The 15,988-nt window shown below is 44.6% G+C and overlaps 2 protein-coding genes across 4 annotated transcripts in view; one reads left to right on the plus strand and one right to left on the minus strand.

Annotated features, from left to right (window-relative positions):
* Nucleotides 1–15,988, minus strand: part of RTF2 (replication termination factor 2) — a 40,586-nt gene that overhangs the window by 8,909 nt on the left and 15,689 nt on the right. The window lies entirely within an intron of this gene.
* LOC129496710 (beta-1,3-galactosyl-O-glycosyl-glycoprotein beta-1,6-N-acetylglucosaminyltransferase 7-like) lies at nucleotides 960–14,529 on the plus strand. 2 transcript variants are annotated; one of them, XM_055304928.1, is made up of 4 exons: nucleotides 960–1,200; nucleotides 6,661–7,689; nucleotides 8,783–8,878; nucleotides 11,931–14,529. In XM_055304928.1, exons 2-4 carry the CDS (start codon nucleotides 6,720–6,722, stop codon nucleotides 12,152–12,154), a joined length of 1,290 nt encoding a protein of 429 aa, XP_055160903.1. In that variant the 5' UTR covers nucleotides 960–1,200; nucleotides 6,661–6,719; the 3' UTR covers nucleotides 12,155–14,529. The 2 variants fall into 2 exon arrangements, with proteins under 2 accessions (XP_055160903.1, XP_055160912.1); XM_055304937.1 differs by lacking the exon at nucleotides 960–1,200 and having other exon boundaries at nucleotides 6,523–7,689.

Genomic DNA, 15,988 nt, shown 5'->3' on the forward strand with positions numbered 1-15,988 from the left:
GAAAGGCGGCACAAATCTTTTTATATAAAAAGCATACCTGCCACACACAGCCATGCCGCAACTCCATGAGCCTAAAGACACTAGACTTTAGATGCTCAATGAAGAAATCTTTCAATGGCAACAGCAAATCTGTTCCACAGAAGAGCAACAGATGCTTCGAGTCACCTGCGGGCAGGTGAAGTGAACCTGTACTCCTCTGACTAAAAGTCAAGCTCCAGTGCCTGGATCCATCCATGCAAGAGGATAAGCCTCCACGGTGTGTAACTCTAGTCTCTTGGCTCCACTACTCTTAGCAGAGCTGTTTGTGGGAAACCTAAAGACATAGCAAGTGAGGGAAGCTTTTAAACTAGAGGAGGGAAAGAAGGCGAGAGTACAGGCATCCAGCAGCGGAGAACAACAAAGGGAAGAGTCACTGACGGCAGAGCAGAGGGGCCACCTCAGCCACGTGCCACGGCACAGCCCCGCCCCTGGGAGCCGCAGAGGACTGAGCAGGGCAAGGCTCACCTGCTCACCTGCGTCCCTGAACTCAGGCCCTCTGGAGAGCCGTGCTGAGACGCTTGCATTGTTCCGAATGCTATTTAGGAAGCAAACAAGATTTCCTTTTAAGATTTTATTTATTTATTCATGAGAGACACCGAGAGAGGCAGAGACACAGGCAGAGGGAGAAGCAGGCGCCCTGCAGGGAGCCCGACGCGAGACTCGATCCCAGGACCCCAGGATCACACCCTGGGCCGAAGGCAGGCGCCAAACCACTGAGCCACCCAGGGATCCCCGCAACCAAGATTTTTAAAGGACTTTTATTATTTATTCTTCTGATGAAAACTGGCCTCCAATTTTTAAAAACATTTATAGAATTTGCCCTGCAACTGCTAGGGCTTCATCCAGCTTTCAGAACACCAGAGCACTCTGCTGCCCTTCATCTGGGCTGAGTGATTACGGCTGCTGTCTCGTCGTGTTTTGTGAAGCAGTGATCCAGTCGTTGAGAAATACTCAAAGAAGCGACTATTTTTCAATCTGCAGGTTCCAACCAACAAGAATAAAATCCTCCAGGGATGAAAGGGTAACAAAACCTGCCAAGCAACTCCGTTCATGTGATTTGAGCGGAAGCCATGGGAAGAGAACCACCCATGGGAGAGAAAAACTGGGCTGGGACGGACACGGCCAGCATTCCAGCCCTTGGAATATGAGGAACGGCTTTTGGTAAGTGCTTCACTAAATATGCCCAGATCATGAATGCCAGAGGCTGAGCAGGTTACAATTATTAAAAAAATTTTTTGCCTCCTTTATAGTTTTAAAACATAAATAGTGGAAGATCAGTAATATTTTAAAATGCATATGTAGCAGGCATCTTTTTCTCTCAAAAACAGCCCTTGGTCTTCGTTTCAGCCAAAGAAAATAAAAGTGGAATATTTTCAAGTTGGAGATTAGATTTTTAAATTTAAAATGCCACCAGCTGCTCCTTCCTCATACCGCAGATAATAACTAAGTCAGCCTCAAGGCCATGTTCAAGGCCTCACTTTGTGCCAATCATGCTATTTTTGTTGTGGTGATTTTGGGTAGGATATCATAAAAAGTTTTCCTCTTTGTATTGAAATGGCTGAAACCATTCAGTTTTCCTCTTTGTATTGAAATGGCTGAAACCACAGTATACATGCTGTGACTAAGACATCTATTTTGCTGGATAGTTGAACAGTGTTTGAATTCAAAATCAGTCTCACGTTGCAAACTAAAAGAGTTCAAGAAAACCAAATGATTTAATTTGTGGATACTGGGAATCATTCTGAGCCCAGAGACCATAAAATAACAGGCACCAGATTTTCATTGCTGTGGCCAAAGTGGCTTTTTTAGGATAAACCTACTATAAATAGAGAGCATCGACATTCATGGTCTTGGGGTCAATGCTAAGCACCCCAATCCTGCTAAAGCTGAGTACCTCCCCCAGCCAGGCTCAGTAGGAAACTCACATCCACCTGCTCTGGAACTCCTATCCCGGTGTTCCTATGGGGCAGGTCCTGTCATACATTCCATCTTAAGTCCAGAAAATGGAGACTCAATGATTTAATCTTGGCAAGCTAATGTTAATGCTCTAAAACAGTAATATTCTAAAACATATAGGAAACTATTTTAAGTTCATCTTTAAAGATGCCCACTCATTCATTATCTGTTAACTCACAGAAATTACCCTTGTAAAAAAAAAAAAAAGTATAAAAATGACTGCTTTTAAAGAAAGTGTTCTCGTGGTAATACATGATACCAACCCACGTCGCTAACTTTTGTTTCTGGCTGTTAAGGCTTGCCATGGGGTGGTGAAGGGGGGGGGGGCTGTGGCTGGCTAAAGAAGAAAAGAAAAAGAAAAACATACTCACTTGGTCTAATAATTAGGAGAGTAATGTGTTTTGAAACAACTCCTTGACAGTATTATATGCTTGGGCAAAAACATAAAAAACAAAACAAGTCCATTTTGAGAACTATTACCTGAAAATCATTTCTCCTATCATATAGATTCTAACACTATAAAAAGGGAAAAACATTTTTTTTAAGATTTTATTTATTTATTCATGAGAGACACAGAGAGAGAGAGGCAGAGACACAGACAGAGGGAAAAGCAGGCTCCATGCAGGGAGCCCAAATGCAGGACTAGATCCCAGAGTCCTGGGATCACACCTTGAGCCAAAGGCAGACGCTCAACTGCTGAGCCCCCCAGGTGTCCCAGGGAAAAACTTTAAACCCCATCCTTAACCATAGCTTTGGTAATTATTTTTACTGAAAGAGACTCTCCACTATCTGTTGGGTGTCATATGTCTTCAGTCAACTAAACATATGATCTTCAAAACATTACTCACGGTCTATTTAATTCTATTTGCTATTTGATTCTATTGCACCCTGAACATACTCACTGATTCTGCCTCCCAAAGGCTGTGGTGATGGAGGGACTAACAGATTATTAGGGTATGTAAGGCCCAGGAAAGGTAACTTCAGTAACTGACAGTACATGAAAAGAGAATGTTCTCACACACAAAATAACAGTTTCAGGAGCCATGTGTGACTCCAGTAAGGTGAGGAAAGAACATACTGGAATAGTAAAAATGGGTCTGATCTGGACAACCTTCATATTATCTGCTCCATAAAACACAAGGATAACTGCTGCTCTTTCTAAAGTCTTTTTCTTTTTCTTTTTTTTTTAAGATTTATGTATTAGAGAGAGGGAGGGAGAGAGAGTGCGAGCAGAGGGAGAGGGAGAAGGGGAGGGAGAGAGGAGGAGAGAGCAGGGAGCCTGACGCTGCACTGGATCCTAGGACCCTGAGATCATGACCTGAGCTGAAGGCAGATGCTTAACTAGCTAAGCCACCCAGGCGCCCCTTTCTAAAGCCTTCAAAATAAATAAATATTTTAAATATTTTTTTTTATGGGAGAAAAAAAGGGTCCAGAAGTCAGTAAGACTGTACTTTTTAATGAGTTGTGTATCATCCCCACACTTGAAAAATGCCACTTACATGTCTCAGAAATTAGTTCAGTGATAGAAAAGTCGCATGTTTAATAATTACATTTTCATTATGGCAACAAAAGTCGAGTTTACATGATAGACAAAACCACAAGTCACCAAGAATCAAGGCTAGCCAATATTTGCAAACTGAAAATGGTGCCCACCCCCTGCTGAAAGATGACCTGGCCAGCCCCGAAGGGGGGAGGCCCGTGGGCATTTCCACGCTGCCCACTAGGTGTCGTGTTAAAGCCACAGCAAGAACCGCGACAGTGGCGAGGCCTCGGGAGGCCGCACTTAGAGGAGGCAGGGCTGCCTGCCTTAAAGAGCCTGTGCTGAAGCAATGACAACAAAGCATCACTGCTGCTGACCCTGGTCCCCACGGCCGGCCGGTGGCATTCTAGGGCACACCTACTTCTCAATCACAGAGGGAACCTGAGCTGGAAGGAAGGTTTAACTGGGCAGCGCTTCATTGACAGAATTGGGAGGCCGAGTGGCGGCAGATGAACACAGCCAAGCTCTTCTGTCTCTACAGAAGGGAGAGAAAACACTTAGCCCAGGTATTACCCTAAAGGATAGCGGATTACACATGGGACTTGTCCTCATTTAATTATTACAAACTACTGAAAAGATCCAATTCCCTGTGGTGGAGCCACAGTTTACACAGGGTGTGATTTGTCAGTGAAGTGGGGCTAGCAACATTTCTGTGATGAGACCACAATGTTTTACTTTGACCACAAGCCTAGAAACAAAACCAAACAAGCCAAAGCTATAATACAAGAGAAAGTGCAACAAACTATGGCACATGGGTGCCCTTGAAGTTTGTAAAAGTAGTTAAAAGCTTTATTTTAATTTCAAGAAGGAATTTCCTTCTTGCTAAATTTCTAGGTTTTATTTTACATACCAGATATGAAATGTGTTCATTATGTGAGTTTTTGCATTTGTAAAAAGTATTACATAATTTCTAAAAATGTCTTTAAAATTGTGCCCTAATGTTTCATGTTTGGGGCTATCTATAAACATTTACTGAACTGGCCTAAAACACTGTAACTTGGTCTATATGGGCAGTGGCTGCTTTTTATGTCTGAAGCAGGGTGGGTAAAACGAAACCATACAAGGAAAATAAATACGTTTTTTAAACTCACAACCCACAATCAGCATTTAGAGCTTTCACTGACTCACAGTTTAAGAACACAGGGACAACTCAAAAGGCTGCCTGGTCAATGCTTCATCTAAATGCCATTTATAATAATGTAGGAGGCCAAGGGACTAGTGTCAAACCTGAGACAGAACATTGCTCAAAAGCAAATGGGCTTTTTAAATAGGCAATGGTAAAACTTTTTATGGAAACCAGGAGTCAGGATTTATAAATATGAAAAAAGTAATTACTAACAACACAGACAGTTTACCTGCTCATTCTTCTTCCTAAATTTCAAAGGTGATGATGCCTTTTATGCATTAATAATTAATTAATCAAAATGCCTTTGGTCACCACCTTTACTCCTGCTAAGCCACTCATGCATTTCTGCAGGGCTCCAGAAAGGCAACTCAATTATTATCAAATAATATTAGATAAAGATATGTTTTTAATCACTGAAGCCTTCTCTAAACATAATCAACTCATGTCAACAAGACATAGTCTATGATCATAATATTTCTCCTGATTTGTTGCTTCTTTTACTGGAAAAGACTTATAACATGATACAGAGAGACAGCACAAAATGAACTCTGAGTAATGCGGAACAGGAAAGTATTCCTGTCCAAAATAAATATTTGAGATTTTTTTGCCTGTCAAGATTACAGCAGTAAACACATGCAAATATGCTCAACATCATTAAGGAAATGCAAAGTGAAATGCAAAGTAAAATACAAAGCAAAACCACAATGAACCATCACCAGTCACCTATCAGAATGGTTAAAATAACGAATCTGACCACAGCAAGTGCTGGTGAAGATATAAAGTGACTAGAACTCTGCTACACTGCTGCTGTGAACGTAAAATGGTACACCCACTTTGGGAAACAGCTGGCAGTTTCACTGCTATGTATTTACCCCCAGGGAAACAAAAACAACAGTCCCTGTTAACATCACCCTGGAAACCTGCTGATTTAACATTCCAGAAGTTTTCACTAAGTGCTGGTTTTTTTTTTTTTTTTTTTTTTAAAAACTGCCATTGCTCCTAATTTAGAACTGTGTTTAAAAGGCTGAGAATTATACTTTCACTAATTGCCCCTACTGTGCCAAAAGCAAGTCTTAGGCAACATTTATGATTGTGAACTTTTAGTTCATCATCAGGATTTTCTAGGATGTCAGTGAATGTAAGGAGATCTCCAGCATCGCAAGTTTTGCAAACGGCTACTCAGTGCAATGCGTAGCCTGAGTCCATCCAGGACAGCTGTGCCCAATTCTGATATCACGTTATTGGTCAATAAGTACCAGAAAATAAACCACAGACCCACAGCATATCTTACACTTTTGTAAACATGTTTCGTGGATAACTTTTCAGTTTTCCCAAAGGCTGATCTATATTTCAATAGTTTGAATACATCGGTGTTAATTCTGAGTTGGTAGAGGTCACCTAAACAACTACTATGTTTTGGTGCTAAGCTAGCTAAGTTTATAGCTTTCAATAAAGCTACTGAAATACAAAAACAAAAACAAAGGATCAAAGTCTTGTGCATGATTGCTTATAGCACCTAGTAATATCCTATAACTGGAAACAATTTCAATGCCCACAGCAGATGAACAGGTAAACTGTGGCGTGCCCACACGATGGAACCCTGCTCAGTTATAAAGAGGCAAGGACGGTGATGAATGCAATGATGTGGATGAAACCTTAAAATCTGTATCCTAAGTGAAACAAGCCAGGCAAAAACTACACAGTGTACAACTCCATTTATATAAAGTTAATGGGACATGCCAGTGAATCTACAATAACAGAATATCAGAAATAGCCCAGAGTGAGGGTGGAAGGAGGATGGAGTAAAAGGCGTACAAGGAAACTTTCAAGGGTGAGGGGAATGCTTGTCCTGGTGACTGTGGCGATGGTTTTGCAGGTGTATACGCATACAGGTACAGAAACACTGAGCATGCTATACGCGTTATGCCCCTGAGCTTCAGTCGAGCTGTAGGTTGGGGAAGAGTTGCCACACCCTAAAGTCTACCTGTTGTTCTCTTAGGAAGCTGAAAGGCAAACATTTTAAACCATGGTGACAAGAAGGCCCTTGGAGCCCGAAACATGAGCCAGCTGCGAGCCACGAAGCCTGGGCTCCTCGTGTGTGCAGGCATTTGCATCTTTGTTTTTCTTTATTTAAGGAATCCAACTCCTGAGGAAGCAGAGGAGGAACCCACTTATCCAGCAGTAGTGGAATGTGGTTTTTATCCAGACGAACTGTGTTCAGCTTTACTTGAAGGGAAAGGGGCCGCCCTTCAAATTGCAAGATTTTGTAAAACCCCTCATGCTTCTCAAATACTTGCTCATTTACGCACACCAGGAAACTGTTCTAGGATTTCCCAGGACTTGCATTTCATAACCAGACCCTTGTCTGCAGAAGAGGGAAATTTCTCTTTGGCATATATTATAACTATTCATAAGGAGCTGGCGATGTTTGTGCAACTTCTCAGAGCTATTTATGTGCCTCAAAATGTTTACTGTATTTATGTGGATGAAAAGGTCCCAAAGAAGTACAAGACTGCTGTGCAAACCCTGGTTAACTGTTTTGGAAATATTTTTATTTCCTCAAAGAGAGCAAGAGTAGCTTACACTGGCTTTACAAGACTACAGGCAGATATTAATTGTATGAAAGATCTGGTCCATTCCAAATTTCAATGGAACTATGTCATTAACCTTTGTGGACAGGATTTTCCAATCAAAACCAACAAAGAAATCATACATTACATCAGAAGCAAATGGAATGATAAAAACATCACTCCTGGAGTAATCCAACCACCAAATGTGAAATCCAAGACAAGTGAAAGTCATCCTGAATTCAGCTCTGAAGGAAATATCCACATATCTCCAAATTCAAAATTCAAAGACAAACCACCCCATAACTTAACAATTTATTTTGGAAGCGCCTACTATGTCCTAACAAGGAAGTTTGTAGACTTTGTACTGACTGACGCCCGCGCAAAAGACATGCTCCAGTGGTCCAAAGATGTGCAGAGCCCAGAGCGCCATTACTGGGTGACTCTGAACAGGCTGAGAGGTAAGGACAACCCAGCAATATGGGGTCTGGTCAGAGTAGAGGCAGCAACAGCAGAAGTTTACTCTTGAGTGACAAGTCTTGCTATTTCACTATTTTACTATGTCTTGGCAAATAGCTCTACGTTGTACAGGATCTTTCACTTGAGGATACAGAAGGGTCTTCAGTTTTAGGGGTCTGAGGTTTGCTGAGAGCGCACCACATTCCCAAACCAGCCCAGTTGCTTCTGTTCCCTCTCTGGAAAAAAATCATACCAGCATCTCGGCACAGATCTTCAGAAACTTCTTCATTCACTTATTAAATACTACTGCATACCTACTAGAGCCAGACATTATGCTAGGGGCTCTTGAAGAATAGAATATATTGGGCTCAGGTCATGATCCCAGCATCCTGGGATGGAGCCTCATGGCAGACTCTGCTCAGCGGGGAGCCTGCTTCTACCTCTCCAACAGCCTGAGGCTCCCCCTGCTTATGCGCCCTCTCTCAAATAAAATATTTTAAAAAAAGGAATAGAAAATATTAAAAGTAGTAATTTTCTGGGTGGCAGACAGGATACCTCTGGTTCTCTGAAGGGCAGAGGGAAATCTGATGTCCTTCTTTAAGTAGAATTATTTTCTCTTTGTACAAAGCTGATCGGCTTCTATAGGGGGTATGGCTCCAAGTTCAAACAGCTAAGCTAACTGGTGACAGCGCAAACAATGAATCCAGCAGAACTTATGGTCTGGTTAGGATCTCACTATAATCTCTCATATCTACTAAAAATCCTATTTTCAAATCACCCCAGAGGGCTATCATGGAGAAAACACAATCCCAAGAAACCGAACATCATCATGCCAAGGACAGGCTGTTCAGTGAATTACTAGGGATGGAGAAAAGGAAGAAAGCGAAAGTGAAGCCCAACTTCGGAACAGAGGGCCAGCCCAGCACCCCCCACCCATCCCCAGAGCATTAACCCCTCATCAGATGATGACCCAACATTCCGAGTGAGGCCAGACTTTCCGTTTCTCCCCTCCCCCCACCTCTATCCCTGACAGTGGAGGAAGGGAGGGCTGAGGAGCTGTCTGTGTGCTGCAATGCTTGTTCTGTTTTCCCCCAGATGCCCCAGGAGCCACACCAGACTCCGGCTGGGAAGGAAATGTTCGAGCTGTTAAATGGAGAAACGAGGAGGGAAGTGTTCATGATGGGTGTAAAGGTAAAAACTGAACCAAACCAAAAGCAAGCCTTCCAATTTTATGAAAACTATACAATTACTGCCAGGGTAACATGGGGAGACGCAGACGATCGTTAGCAGAAGTAGCGATGTGATTAGTGACAGTCCAATTCCTTTGGATCGATCTTTTTAGAATTTATTTAATTCTAACATCTAGACAGAAAAGTGCACAAATTGATAAATTTTCCCAAAGTGAACACAAAACCAGGCTGTAACTTTAAAGGTTTTAAGATAAAAATACACAAGCTAGCTGGGTTCCACGTGCTCCTAAAATTCAAACTCAGACATTTATTTAAAAAAGCTCATGTCTCCCTAAGTCTCTACTGGAATAGACGAGTAACACGGGTGTATGCTCCAGAGCGGGTTTTTGAGTAGTTCTTGCTGAAGGAAGGTCTTTTCGCTTTGCCCTCAGAAGACTCTCCCTGTGAGCTGTGAATTCTTTTGCCTCTGTGTCCGCTGTCTCAGAGGTTTTAGTTACCAGGACAATACAGAAAAGCAAGACTGCGGGCAGGGAGGGCAGTGCCTTCTCTGGTGAAAAGGCTGGAAAAGAACTGGCTGACTGCAGATTCTCAGGCACCACAGTCTAGGGGGAAAGGCCCAGGGAATGGGAACACGGCCTGGGCTCCCACCAGGCTGTTCATGCCTCGTCTCTGGGCACCGGCTCCTCCTGCCCACCTGAAGCCCAGGATCTGATGACTGTCTGAGAGGAGCAGATGGTCTTGGGGAGGAGATGGAGGCAAACGGTCACTGCGCCATGCACACAAGTCCGGTAGAGAGAGGTGCAAATGCTCTGGGAGCCCGCATGGAAAGGAAGTTGAGGTGTCTGACCTTTATGGGGCTGCCAACTGTGGGGGACAGAGAAAGCAGGGAGAGCATAGCAGACGTGCGTGCAGGGGACCGGGGCACAGCACCCTCTGTCTGAGCAGATCTGGCCCACCCTTCTGCCTGCTTGCAGCTTTCCAGCCACGGTGGGAGCTACTGTGAAGATAGAACCACCTAGTCTCATGGTGCATTGAGTTACAGTAGACCAGATATGCAATCTCAGCTGGGTTCACCCCAGTTCTCAAGGTATTTAAAAGACTGACCCAAAAGAGACAGGTTGTAAACAAGTGAAAAATGTAAAACCTAATATCAGAGTAATTCAAAGATGAGTAATTCCTGTTGTCATGTGCACAGCCGCCCTCCTGACAGGTTATCAGGTCAGGAGGGGCTAGAATAATTTTCTAGTAATAAATACTTTCGCCAGGATTCAATTAGGGAGCTCGTCACACACAGAAAAAGGTGATAGTCAAACAGGAGGGTAAGCAGCAACCTTGGCCTTTCTTCAGAAAGCAGGTTCTTGCTGCCATGATGCACTGGGGTTGACAAGACTGGGGAATAAATGCTCGGGAAAGGCCAGGGGCCTGCAGGGTGGAGCTCAGATTCTTCCTGAAAACATGATTCACTCACAGAAGTCATGTAGGGCTGCTGCTATCAATAATATCGATTTAGAATTTCATATAGTGACAACCTGGGTATTTGAACGTCTGCCAAAAAGCCTAATTACTGTGGATCTTATCAACAATCATCATTGCCCCGAAGTAAACACTTCTGAAAGTTCTTGCTGTTGCTCACTTCGGTATGCACAACGTCGGCCAGCAGAGCGGTGATGTGGCCACGGATGGCCAGCATTCCGCCGGCCCCCGCCACAGGCCAAGCCCTGGCAGGGACTGTGCTAGACCCTGCCCCCTCCCAGAGCCCGGCTCTGGGCCTGCAGTCAGGCCTCACAATGACTCTGGGTTATTAACTATCATAAGCACACTGTATAGAGAGGGAACCCTAGGCCTGGAGGAGCGAGTCACCCCCGATGTCCCAGGCAGCAGCACAGGAAGTGGCAGAGCTGGGTCTCGAGCCAGGTGCTGCTGCCTGGTGCCCCTCCACTGGATGAGCTGATACAAAGAGTGCTTGTCACCCTGCTGTTATCAGCAAAAGCCTACTCGTGGTCACCAAACAGCATGAATCCAGCTCTGAGGACTTTCCACTGGCTTGGGTTCCCTTCCAGCTCTAACTTGCGTGTATACAAAGGACGGGATTATCCAGGCACAGTCGAGGGACTCTTTTTCACTCTGTCCGAAGTTCTTCACGCTGCTTGTCTTCATACTCCGACTTTCCAACTGGTGAAATGCAATTCTACTGAGACTCTGTGACGCTGTACCAAGGATGCCTCTCAGTGAGAAAGATCTGAGTCCTGAAAACGGGGCCACTGGCAGAGTGCTCTCTGCGCTCCAGCTGCTTGGCTCCTTAAGGGACGAACACCTGCTCCCAAGGGGAAGGTTCTCCCCACCTTCTCCTGCTCACAAACACCACTCGGTTATTCTGTGCACGCAGTTCCTCCCATCCTGTGGTATTTCCCTCCGGCAGGTTTTAGGAGAAGGAGGGCTGTATGGGCGTGGAGAGAGGAGCAGGGCCCACCCGGACAGACCCCTCCCTCACACAAACTGAGCAACCGCTCCTCTGCGAACCACAGTGGGAGGGGGGCATGTCACACTGCCGGGGAGGGCCTGTGAGCGCACGGAACAGGCTGCTGGGAGGCCAGCACAGGATTCGAACCACCGTTTCAGTTCTCCCTCCTAGTTACATCACACACTCACCCTGCCGGAGCAGAAACGGACTGCAGCAACGACCTGTTAGCACCTATGCAATTCTTGCGCACCACCCACAACTGAGGTTGTTCGTGAAGGCTGATAGAGAATTCAGAGCTAGCCAGGCAAACGAGAGACGCACTACTATGCCTCCCTTGCGTGTTCATGATTCACAACTATTCCACCGCATTCCCTTAAAGTAGCACCCATTGCACACAGCACGCCTGTCCCCCATTTAGATTCTAAATCCCACACAGAAGCTCCCATCAGAGCCATCTGGGAAATCGTGTCCCGTCTGAGGTCCTGTGAGGCAGAGGCCCGACGGCTGACCCGGGAGAAGCGTCCCTCTCTGTGTGTGAATGTAAACTGACGGAGGACACAAAGGCAGCTAAGTTCTCATGCTTCCTTTGCAGGTCGCTATGTCCACGACAGCTGCGTGTACGGATCAGGAGACCTGCCGTGGATCGTTCGGTCCCCTTCCTTGTTCGCCTACGCGTTCGACTCGACGGACCCCCTGGTGGTGATGTGCCTGGAGCGGTGGCACCGGCTGCGGGCGCTGCACGGGGCAGAGGCTGCGGTGGAGCCGTACTGGCATTTCCCACGGGAGCGCCACCTCAACGGGAGACTGGGCCACTGAGCGGGGAGCTGCACGCTGCCTGCCCCCCTGGGGCCATCGCCTGTGCCCCTGACTTGTAACGAGAGAACTTTCAACCAAAGAGACAATGAGAGATGACTCCTTAATACAAGCTAGTGTGAGATGAATTTACAAACACGCTGCTGACGAGCTTTTCCTGTCCACCGTAGGCCACTTTTCTAGCTTTGAGGAAGAAATCACGAGGAAAAGGAGCTCAAGGAACTGCTGGGGGCATGTGGATCCACCAGCCGGAGGACTGACTGTTTGCATAAACGGCAGCAAATCAAAATCTCCAAACACTTAGATTAGACCCTGGCTCAAGTTCGAGTTAAGAACACATCTTGTTTTGAACATACAATTGCATATGAGATTCTAATAAAGAGCAAACTCCCCCTGAAAACTAACCTCTGCTTATCTAAAACAGCCTCTTTGGCTGTGAACCACAGAACTCTATTCTGGTAATCCTAGGAAAACACAGAAGAGTTTGCTTCCTTTGGGTAAAATGAAACTAACCAGAATCCAAACACACTTTCTTAAAACGGTTGCTGTGAATTCCCGTAGTCTCGGGGTGCTAACAGTACCGTCTGCCCTGATGGCTACAAGCTCCACCGGGCTGTCCCACACCGACCACGACCACAGAGGGGCTTCAGGGCATTTGAAATGCAGACAGTGTGACAGATTAAGTGAATTTCATTCTTTATTTAAAGAAAATTTTAATGAACTGAAATTGAAATAGCCACATGTGGCTGGTGGTTACCATACCGAACAGCACTGGCCAAAGGCAAGAATGATCTTAACTCTCTCCACTCATAGATTCAAGTCTCTCAACAGTCCACGACCTTTTCATTGTTCTGAGAACTTTCTATTTTCTTTCTCTAAAACAGTTCATGGCACCATATGAGACTGAACATGTAGAAAACTATGAAGTGGCACAACATGGGAGAACTAAAGGAGAAACGGGAAGCACAGGAAATAAATATATTAATTCAGGAGCAGAGTCTAAAGCCTTAATAAACTGAAGCTTTGCAAGGAAATGAAATCAAATCCACTTAGTCAATGCAATAGCCCTTGGAAAGCAAAAAGCGAAATAGAAGGAAAAGAGGCTTTGAAAGCACATCCCACAAATCAATCGTAACTAACCAAAGAACATTAAAATCTCCATTTCAACAAACATTTCTTTCATCCAGGTACCTCGATCCAAGGAAAGCACACACTGAAAATGTTAAAACTGTCAAAGGTGAGAACCCAAGAGCCCTACAACTGCACAGCTCTGCTTTTCTACACATTCTTATAGGCAAACACAGTGCTCATGGATGGTGCCCGCTGGCTGGTCTGAAGGCTCAAATTCACCATGACTGTGTCCCTTATATTTTAACAACTCACTAGCAAGTTAAGTGCAAAACCCATTAAAAAAAAAAAATTTATATCTTTTCAAGTTACTTAAAACACAAGCCTGCATTCATTTTGTTTCAATGTCAATTCACAGTATAATCACATTATTATGAAAGGGTCTACTCTGGATGTCTACTTGCCAGATTTGCCGTGTTTTGCCATATGAAGTACTTAGAATAACATCTGACTCGTCTCACAGATGAGGAAACCAAGGCTCGGGGCAACAATGGAACTTTTCGGGACCACACGGCTAAGCAGGTGGAGCTGGGACTTGGACCCAAGCTGGTAGTCTGGCCCCAGAGCCCACGCCTTTACCACACCACCTCACCTCATACAAAGAAAGATGAACTCAATCACAGAGCTGCCCTCAAAGGGATCACACATAACAGAAGAAGCTATCTCAACAAGTCATTTCAGTAACAGATAAAGTACTAATACCCACACACCTTACTCACTGACCACAAAGCCTAAATAATGAAGCCAGGGGCAAGTCAAATGCTACAGGTCACACCTCTAACATCTAGATCAGGGGTTCGTATACTTTATAGTGCATACAAATCCCAGGTGAGGGGGAGATCTCATTAAAATGCAGATTTTGATTCCAGATCTGGGAAGGAACCTGGGAGTCTGCATTTCTTAAAAAAAAAAAAAAACCTCCCAGGTGATGCCAATATTGCAGGACCATGGATTATGCTTTGAGTAACAAGCACATCATTTATTCAGCAAACTGTAATTACTCCAATGTGTTTCTCTTTATTCCAAGAAGGAAGAACACAGTGAGGAATACAATTAATTTTTTGGCTAGTGACTTGTTTAGAGTGAAAACAAACCAACCAACCTAGCAACTACTAGAAATCAAGTGTGCCTAGAGTGATCTTAAACCCTGAGTCTCTTCTAGTGTACTGAAAAACCAAATGTGTATGAAACTACAGACTGAAGAATAAAGAAAACGTATATCCTAAATATTCATGAGGTTCCTGAGTCATTCTTATGACACTGGTTTCTCTAAATTTCAGACATTATTTGAAAAAATGAAAATATCTGTTTTTAGACTTAGACGCTGTGGCTTCATCTCACTTTACTGACCGTTCCCTGATGTGCTGCACATCACTCTTCCTTTTGGCAGTTTTGGCAGAAACAGCTGGGGTTCACTTCTTCCCTGGCAACCAGCTCTACTACCTTTCCTAGGTAACCCTGTAGTTCAGTGTGGCCACATGACTGAGTGATGGATGTCAGAACTGCACCACTCCCCGGCCTGGGCCCATAAAACCTCCTATACTGTATGGTCTCCTCTGTTCCCATCAGTCAGCTGAGTGCACAATACTCCACACCCCAGGGGAGGTCTGAGCCAGAAGAGAGCAGGAGCCTGAGTCCTTGAGTTTCCCTTGGCAGAGAGCTGCCCAACCAGAACTTTCACGGAATTAGGTGAAAATGTGAAAGCTGTCGGTCATAGCAATTAGCCAACCTTGGTTGATACACTTAGCATTTCTACACTTTAGAGACTTTAAATTAGAAGCAGGAGTTTGATATCTGATAGCAGCATACAAATTTGTCATTTATGATTTTAAAATGTTATGGTTTGGAACCTGGATCAAAAAGGAAAATGTCTAAGAATTTACTATAATCCTTCATTTTACATATTAGAATCCGAAACCCAGAGAAGTAATATTCCCAAGCCAGCGCTGGAGTGTGACCCAGCGTTGATACATACCAGGCTCTCCAGTGTTGGTTATATGGCTGAATGGCTCCCACTCAAGTGGGCCCCTGACCGTCCCACGCTCTATGATTTTCTAAATTGCACAGTGTTCTACACTGAACGTATTCCCCCACAAAAAGTTGAAGCGCTAGCCCTCACTATGTCAGAATGAGGCCACCTTCAGAAGTCAGGTCGCTGTAGATGTAATTAAGATGCTGTTACTGGGGTGGGCCCTAATCCAATATGACTGGTGTGTCCTTATAAAAAGGGGACATTGGGACACAGAGACAGACTCCACAGAGAGAAAATCGTATGAGGACATGCAGGGAGAAGATGGCCATCTCATAGCCCTTAGAAGGAACCAATCCTGCCAACACTGTGATTTCGGACTCTGTGCCTCAGGAACGTGAGTAAATTTGTGTTGAGTTACCTGGTTTGTGGTGCCTTGTTATGGCAGCCAGTATTAGCAAACTAATATGGGGGAGAATTCTATGTGGCTCTGCAGGGACAATTTTTATGTGAATCCTGTAGTTAAAAGTGTTCATTATCTTGCTCTTCTGGCAACAGATTCATTGTTCAGAAAATTCTCTCCCTGAGGTATCCCTGGGGTGTAGCCGGTGTCCTGTCTTGACTGGCAGTGGCTTCGACAGCCACCTTCATGAGACAGGAGGAGCCAACACTCCTAGTTCTAACCTGCCCTGCATTTCCCTTGTGCAACCCTGATACCCTCAGTTCCCCTTTTCTTCCTA

The sequence above is a fragment of the Nyctereutes procyonoides genome, unplaced genomic scaffold (genome assembly GCF_905146905.1).
Source record: "Nyctereutes procyonoides isolate TBG_1078 unplaced genomic scaffold, NYPRO_anot_genome, whole genome shotgun sequence".
NCBI classification, from domain to species: domain Eukaryota; kingdom Metazoa; phylum Chordata; class Mammalia; order Carnivora; family Canidae; genus Nyctereutes; species Nyctereutes procyonoides.

Excerpts from the sequence above, each read along its gene's own strand:
- LOC129496710 (XM_055304928.1), top strand. The coding sequence starts at position 6,720 with ATGAGCCAGCTGCGAGCCACGAAGCCTGGGCTCCTCGTGTGTGCAGGC. Across the intron at positions 7,690-8,782 it reads GACTCTGAACAGGCTGAGAG|ATGCCCCAGGAGCCACACCA; the intron begins GTAAGGACAACC and ends GTTTTCCCCCAG. Across the intron at positions 8,879-11,930 it reads TGTTCATGATGGGTGTAAAG|GTCGCTATGTCCACGACAGC; the intron begins GTAAAAACTGAA and ends CTTCCTTTGCAG.